This window comes from Melitaea cinxia, chromosome 20, assembly GCF_905220565.1.
Source record: "Melitaea cinxia chromosome 20, ilMelCinx1.1, whole genome shotgun sequence".
In the NCBI taxonomy this organism is placed as follows: domain Eukaryota; kingdom Metazoa; phylum Arthropoda; class Insecta; order Lepidoptera; family Nymphalidae; genus Melitaea; species Melitaea cinxia.
Window position 1 is genome coordinate 7,064,493 of NC_059413.1, and position 9,115 is coordinate 7,073,607.

At 32.6% G+C, this 9,115-nt stretch overlaps 1 protein-coding gene across 1 annotated transcript; it reads left to right on the plus strand.

The window, feature by feature from the left end:
- The first annotated feature begins 5,385 nt into the window (after nucleotides 1–5,385).
- On the plus strand, nucleotides 5,386–9,115 carry LOC123663692 (estradiol 17-beta-dehydrogenase 8-like). The gene is made up of 3 exons (XM_045598359.1): nucleotides 5,386–5,400; nucleotides 8,326–8,436; nucleotides 8,480–9,115. Exons 1-3 carry the CDS (start codon nucleotides 5,386–5,388, stop codon nucleotides 9,113–9,115), a joined length of 762 nt encoding a protein of 253 aa, XP_045454315.1.

A 9,115-nucleotide genomic window follows, 5' to 3' on the forward strand; every position in this document is an offset into this window, starting at 1 on the left:
TGCAATATGTTACAGTCATGTAAAAATACTGTACCGAACCTTATTAGTAAATTCTAGTATGAAATTATAAAAGTAATCGTGAGGTAAATTGTCCATACAGTACTAAATTATTTGAATAATACAAATATTTACAAATTAATACTTTAAGCATACCAATATTTATGTCTTTGCAGTAATGATCATTTTAAAAAAATGGATTCGATTTTTTACTATTACTGACTATTAAGGTTGAGATACCGCAACAAAAGAACCAATTTCTTCGGTGTAAAAATTTAATATTATGTATAGCCACATAGAAAACATAAACATAATATTTATTGATAAACAAAGACAAGGAAATTAAAGAACATCAATCTTCTCTAACTGACTTCTTTTTTTATATTCTTTTTATAACGGAAGATAAATTTTAGTCAGCCTAATAATTGTGTAGATCAGAACGTTTAGAATAGCAACTTTTTATGCTTTATTAAGTAATATTAATCCAGTGTTCGTATTTCATTCACGATAAAACTTAAATCTTAAACGCTTACAAGGGGACGTAGTCTTTATTATTGCTAAAACATGTATATTCGTCAGTCCTGTATAAAGATATTTTTTAGATTACGCTCCAATTTCCTTAAGATTATAAATCTTCAACTAGTTAACTCAAGTTATGGCGCTATTTTTTTTTTTTTTTTTGTAAATATATTGTTTTTTTTCACACAAATCTTTTTCTGACATTATTCAAAAATATTCTTCTGACAATATATATTTATTTACTAAAAAAAAATGTCTAATTTCGTAAAGTCGTTCAGTAGTTATGCGAAGTAACGCGCATACATACATTTCGGTGATTTATTTTTATTTATATAAATAGTTATTTTAGTAGAACATTAACAAGCTGTATATTATGGTACAGATTAAATAACGCAACTTTCCGCTAATATGAAAATCATGTTTACCTAACATCAGTGTCGAGGTGTTTTCACGGCTGGCTACTTTTCAATTAGTTCACTAGACGGAAAATTAGCAGCGCCCCAAGACACCATATTCAGTTTATTTAAAATAAATAGTTTAGCGGAAACGTATACGTAATTGTTAGTTGATGCTGGGATTCGGATTACGATAATAATAATAATAAAAACTCTTTATTGTACACGTTGTGTTGTATTGAGTAAACAAAATCACAAAAATAAAAACAGGAGATAAGTACAAAAGGCGGCCTTATCGCTAATGAGCGATCTCTTCCAGGCAACCTCTGGGTAAAGGAAATGGTATATATGTAGACAGTTTAGGTCTACAGTTTTACCTAAACATACACAATATATTTAGACAAATAAATAATGTAAAAAAAATTAAAATAAAGTATATGTACGTACATGGCATATATAAATGGAAAGTTGTAATAGACATACATAGACGTATATAAAGTTAATGAATTATTGTGATAAGATTCAAAGTGAGGACAGGAGACAATATGTGACTAGATAGAAGGAAATTGAAGGAAATAGTGTTTCACCGACCTCTTGAAAATTGGAAGGGATTCAACGCGTCTGATGGGCAAAGGTAGGGAGTTCCAAAGCCGAGCAGCTTGGACAGTAAATGATTTAGTATAGAAATTAGTGGAGTGGGGAGGAATTTTAAGAAGTAAACCATCATCGGAGCGAAGACTTCGCTCATGAGACTCGCTGAGATACTTATTTATTTATTTATTTATTTATTTATTCAGAAAACCAACAGCTTCTTATATACTATTCATATCATAAAGCATATTACAAAAAATCAAGCCAATAACAGGTTTCCCTAAAGTTAACAAATTGTGGAGATATCGTTGACAAAAAAGAAAACAACAGTCACAATCAGTACATTCTGATACACAAAAAAATGCTTATAAGAGATGCAGTTAACTTACACTTAATAATATACATATATAAATACATAGTAAAAGAGGCATATATAAAGAGAGCTATACATCATACATATACAGATACATAATATATACTTATAGTTTATACATTGTTACGGTGACTCAGATAGTATTTTTATTATATTGGTTTTAAATATCCTTTTAGACTTTGTGAAGATGTCGACGTTTTTAAATAATGTGTTATACGTATGAGGGAGTCTCAGTAACAGCGAGTTTTTTAAATAATTCGAAAAATGTTGAGGAACTTCTAACATAGATGTATTACGGGTACGATATTTAGGAACTCGGAAACCTATTTTAGATACTAGGTGTGGGCAATCAAGCTTACTATTTATTATGTCATAGAGCAGACCCATATCCAAAAGAATACGTCTCTGCTCCAACGAAAGCATTTCATGTTCCGCGCAACCATCTTCATAACTCTCACAAAATTTACGACACCGAAAGTTTAAATGTTTTATGAATTTTTTTTGTATATGTTCTAGGCGGTTAAGATAAATGCGGTATTGAGGTGACCATATAGGGCTAGCATACTCTAAAATGCTCCGTACATAAGCAAAATAAACACACTTAATAGCTGATATATTTGTAAACGGTTTACACACGCGAAGAACAAATCCCAGGTTTTTATATGCTTTCATTACTATATTTTCTATATGATCTGATAGTATCATTTTTTGATCAAAGTAGACCCCCAAATCTCTCAAACTTTGTTTCCTGTTAATTTGTTCGCCATTAAAATGATAGCTATATAGAATAGGCTTTTGTTTCCGCGTAAATGAGATGCATTCACACTTGCCAGCATTGACTGTTATATTATTATCTTTATAAAAGTTATATAAATTATTAAGGTCGCATTGCAACGATAAACAATCCTGTATGGTATTAATTACATAAAAAATCTTTTTGTCATCAGCGTACATAAGATAGTTACAATGCTTCAAACTTGAACCAATATCAAACAAATATGCATTGTAGAATAGTGATCCTAAATGTGAGCCCTGCGGAACACCTGTTGGAATTTTGACGTAATTTGAGCGATATCCAGCCATGACTACCGCCTGAGAACGATTAGTCAAATATGACTTTACCCACCGAAGTAAGTCCCCGTGGATACCCAGAATTTGCAATTTATGTAACAGGATCACGTGATCCACACGGTCAAAAGCCTTCTCAAAATCAGTGTAGATCACGTCAACCTGTCCCCCCCTGTCCATTTTTTCTAAAACAAAGCTTGAAAAACATGCTAAATTAGTAGTAGTGGAACGTCCTACCATAAAACCATGCTGCTCTAAGGGAATCGATTGAGACAGCGTACCATAGATAGAATTATATACGATTTTTTCGAGTAATTTTGCTGCAGTATTCAGAATCGAAATTCCTCTGTAGTTTTTAATATCCATACGCGATCCCTTTTTATGTACAGGTACTATATGAGCGCATTTCCATACGTTTGGGACAATACCCTCACGAAGAGAACGATTAAAAAGTATAGTTAACGGGAGAGCTAGTGATTTAGCACATCGTGACCAAAATACCGCAGGCAAGCCATCACTGCCAGCTCCCTTATTTATGTTTAAGGATTTTAGCATTTTTTTAGTAGTAATTAATGATGTTTGAGCACGAGAGACAATGTTATTAATACATAAGGGGTTCTCAGATGGGAGTAGATAGTTTTTAGAAGGCTTACCAAATACATTCTGAAAAAACCTACTAAATGCGTTACATATGTCCTGACCAGCCGTATATTCTACACCTTCCAAATTAAAATTCTTAGGATAAGCTGAACCACCCCTCGTAGCTTTTACAAAAGTCCAAAACGTTTTAGGATTATTTTTAATGTTAATTTCGCAATTCGAGGTAAAGTTCTTAAAGCAATCTTTTTGTACGCGCCGTTCTCTTGATCTTAATAAAGAAAATTCATCGTAATCCAACCTATTTCCATATTTTTTCCACCGTGAATGAGCTTTTGTCTTGTCTTTAATTATACGTATTAATGCAGGCGAATACCATTTGGGATAGCAGCGATTATCAGACTTACGACTATTTGGTACATACAAATCCACAGACCTATTAATAATTTTGTACATGACTTCAGTCGCTTCATCAATAGTACCTGTACTTAAGAGAGCGTGCCAGTCATGTTGTAGCAAGTATTTATTAATATCTTCATAATTCGCTTTTTTAAAGTTACGTATTAACGTAGGAGCTTCTCGTAAAGGAATAATATTTACGTCTAAAACGGTAAAACTAAATGAAGGGTGTGCACAGTCCTCTTTAAGGAGTGGCATCGATTCTGGTTTAACAATTACGGGTAGATTTGAAAAAACGAGATCTAATATATTCCCAGCGTGATTTTTAAGAAAGTTATATTGTTTAAATCCATAATAGCTTAAGTTTTGCACTAGTTCTAAGCCCGCCTCCTGGACTTCAGTTGCACCCTTTTTTAATAATGAATAACTATTAGCATTCCACGACAAGCAAGGCAAATTAAAATCGCCTGCTAGTATATAATTATCATTAGGACAACGCTCAATTGATGTTCTAAATATATTTGTAAATATTTTTAAATTTAATGAGATTTCACGCAAATCAGGGGGAACGTAAACAGCGCAAAAATGTAAGTCAAATTTAGAGGCGCAAGTACGAGACGGCACAGTAACCCATAATATTTCTGCATTTGCAAGCGACACGTCGATGTTGTGAGCTTTAGCACAGAGTGAACGCCGTATTAATATTACTACTCCTCCGCCGGTACACTTACCACTGGCCTTTAGGTCTCGGTCCGCCCTAAAAACATCATATCTATCATCACATAATTCGGTGTCAAGAATGCCGCCATGCAGCCAAGACTCCGTCAGTATTATTACGTCATAATTATTATTCAGAACACTTAGTCTCAGTTCATTACACTTAGTTCTAAGACCTCGAACATTCTGGTAATAGATATTCAAATTTTTAGTAGCCATTTATAACAGAAAAACTAAATATAGAAGTACAAGACATATAAAATAATCAGAATCGTTTACACGCCCGATATATATCTCAAAACAATTGCTTAATTCAATTAATACAGCGTTGTTCCATAATTTTATATTAAACAGTAAAAATATATTGAATAGATTACATTGACCAAACACTTTGAAATGACGGATGTCGTAGCCATCACAGAGGCATTCAAACGCATAAGAAATATGTAAAAACAAAGTAATTCGTCGACGACTGTGAACAAAAGCCAGAAACACGATAAAGAAACTTGTAGGGTAGTGTGCAAAACATATAACAAGCCGGACTATCATGATACGTTCAGCAAAAGAGGTTGCGTTATTAGTAAGTTGTTGTAATTTCATTATTCCGTAATCAATGTAATGTAGGTGTATAATAAAATAAAAATAATAAGATCTAGTTTGGATGTATATAAATATTGTTTTGATGTATTTTAATATAGTTTTAATATAGATAAATAAAATATTTCGATAATGTATATTAATGAGGTAAGTACATATGATTTTTAAATTACGTTTAATTATTATGTTAGAGTTAAAATAAATTACATATAAGCATATAGTAAATATTAAATATAAGTCAAACAGTGCAATTATATACGCGTAGTTAAAGTTGCGATTTTGAATTTTGCGAGCAAAACGTCGCACCTGCATTAGTCGCATCACCAATGTATACAAAATGCAAGTCATTCCAGTCAAAGACTTAAGTTTATAAAATATCAAAGAATATGTATCAATAGAGAGGCAACTTTGTAGTAACTGATTGCGACAAAAAATTATAACAATTAAGAATATTTTTAGTAATAGTATAAAAAATTGAATATATAAAAGGTTAACATAATAAGTAGTCTTACTAAACATTAAACAATTCTTGCAATATCTTCTTCTTGCTTTATTTGTACAACAGGCGAGGTGTCGTTTCGTCTCACAAATATTCTTCCGTTTTTTGTCCAAACGTACTGGTAGCTCTTGTGATTTGCCGCCTCTCTGTATTTTTTAAATAAAATCTTATTGAACTGAGTAAGGTGCTCATTAACGTAAACCCTGCTGGTATTACCGACTATACCAAGATCCTGATTCATTATATGTTTTTTACGAATACCAGAAATTATATTTTCTTTTAGGAGACGAGATTTCATCTTAACTATAATATTTCTGGGGCGTCCCTGAACTTTGTTTTTGGGGGTAATACGGTTTACTTCTAGAATGTCATCAGAGTCGATTTTCACGCAGGCATGCTTTGCAATTGACAGAATTAAGTCTGGTAAATTTTCATTTCTTGTCTCAACGACACCGAAGACCTCCAGATTCAGAAGACGATCTCTTTGGTAGTTGGAGTTCAGCTCTATTTTAAATAGCTTGTGCTCATTCTCCAAAAATTTGATTCTAGATTCGAGGGATTCTATATTAATTTTATTATTTTCTAGTAACTCCACTTTTTTATTTAGGTCATCGTATCGTATCTTAAAACATATAAAATCATTATTAATAAAAATTATATAAATTCCTTGTTATCTATATGATATTTTTTGTACTATATGACTATTTTCAATTAAGCTGTAAAATTAGATGAAACTACAAGTTATTATATACATGTTCTCAAAATAAGCCCCCTCAATGAACGCTACTGAATACTTGGAGGGGGAAATAAATTCCACCACTTTATGATACAAGTGTATTCTTGTAGGTGGATTTAAATACTCACGTGTTCAATCAACATCGTGCGCTTATTTATGTTTAAGAATTACGTACAAAACCTTCTTTTACTTTTGTACGCACCCTTTAAACGTTTCTTATTTATTCTTAGGTGTCATTACGCTGTTTAATTATAGTGTTTGTTTTGTTTGTGTTTCTTGATTTTTATCAATAATATCTAACAGTTTACACGGTGAATTTCAGACTGCTGATATATTTTTCTTCGATATATTGTATTGTTTTTTTAATTTATTTTTTATTTCTTATCTACAAACCTTGTCCTGACACTAACAAATAGGAAAAAAAAAGAAATAATTAATTCGGTACAGTTGATCGAATGTTATGCGCGTCTGCTAAAATGTATATATTTTAGCGATTAGTTTGATAATACAGAAGATAAAATCAACGACTCTTTATAGTGTCTCATTTTTTTAAACTTCATCCAGTAATACCTATTTCTTTATTTAGCATTCTGAATATGGGTATATTTTTAATTTAATTATTTTCACTTACCTACTAATCATTATAATGTTAGTACTATCGTTATATTGTTACTAGCACAAACATACTTAGGCACGATTACGATTATTGACCAATAAACGTGTATACTTTACAAAGTTAGTTTTACGCTTCGCTACGGGGCAGCGGTTAGGTTAACAGTTTTCTATAAATGGTGTTTAACCCAAGCTCAACTTTAGCGTTAGTAATAAAGCCTTCCTACGCCTCGACGGTGTTTCCTACCAATTAGTGCAGCAGACGGAAAATTACCCCACCCTCCCTCGGAGTAACCCAAATTGTCGCCTTTTAAGTTAATCAATTTAAATTTAATCTTTTCCCTAGATTAAAATCGTTCATAGGAATAAATTTCAATCGCGCAATGTATTCAAAGAAACCAGGAAATTATCTGATCTGTTTTTTAATAGCGCTAAGAAAATTGAAAATAAAGAAACTACGTAGTTTTTTCAATATATTTCACATTATTGAAATATTTTCAAATAAGTAAATGTTTTATGCTGTTTGCTGATCTTAAAATAATTATTTAATTTTGTTGTTTTTTTATTATTATTATTTGATGTAACCAATTTACTAGATTCTATTTGTACATGAACAAAACTGTTTATTTTAATAAAAAAAACTGTAAATATATATATTTTTACACAATCTCTATAATATTTATTGAATATTGTTAACAAAAAAAAAAAACGAAAAAAGTTATGGTGCACCTTTACTAGCGTGTCTGTGTATAATCACGAATTAAGAATTCGTACATTTAATTTGAATTAATTCATTATTTTAACTTCCTGTTAATAAGCAGTTACTAAATTTGTAGCATAAAAGAACAATATAATGGTAGATGGGACGTGAATATGATAGCAAATTACCTACTGTTTGAGTTTGAAAAGAGACCTACTTCAAGTGTCTAATTCAAGAAAATCTTTAAAATTAAATTTATTTTTATTATAAGTTTCTTAAGTATTTTTTCTACTCAAGTTCCCATATATCATATTTCGAAAACTAAAGCTGAAAAATATAAACCACATCATTTTCAGTGTCAGGACCGCGAGAGAGAAGCTGTTTATCTTTCTGTAACAAAAGGCCTAGTAAAGCGAAATATTTCACAACATTATTAAAAATATATTATACACGGCGCCCTTTCTATCTATATCTTATCGCCTTGATTACTTTCATTGAATTCATATAAAATCACAAAGTTAGTAGAATGCTAAGCAGTCTCTTGCAATTAACCAACAAGTCACGATGAGTTTCACGGATAAGGTGGTAATAATAACCGGTGACAGCAGCGGAATTGGCGCTAGTGCAGCTAAATTGATCTGGATGAGGAGATGACGTCGTCATCGTCGGCCGTAACCAGGACTTGCTCGCCGCGTCAGCGGCACAATGCAACTCACCCCTCGTGGTCCGCGCGGACATCACCATCGAAAGCGAAGCCCAGCGTGTCGTAGACGAAAAAATTAAAAAGTTCGGCCAGATCGTCGTTTTAGTAAACAACGCCGGCGGAATACCGTTGACAATTGGTCTTCTAGAAGATGGCGTGATGAAAGTCTTCGACGATGTTATAAAGCTCAATCTTCGTTCCGTTGTTCATTTAACGACCCTTACAGCGCCGTACCTAATTAAATCTAAAGGTAATATTGTGAATATATCGACCATGGCCGGAGTGACGCCACCTGTTGGTCCAGGGATGTCGAGCTACTGCGTCACAAAAGCAGGCTTGAATCATTTTTTTTTTACCGTCTGTGACGCAGTCGAGTTAGGCTCTCATGGTGTGAGGGTGAATACAATCAATCCTGGACTTGTCCGGACCAACTTTATACAGAATGCTAAGTATCCTGCCACCTATGAAGATTTCGGCCAGAAGACGCTTCTTAAAAGAGTATCAGAGCCGGAGGAAATAGCCGATTTAATTTTGTTCCTGGCGAACAGTAGGGAGAAAGGTGTAACAGGCGTCAACTGGTACAGCAACAACGGTTTTGCTTTAAAACGTTAG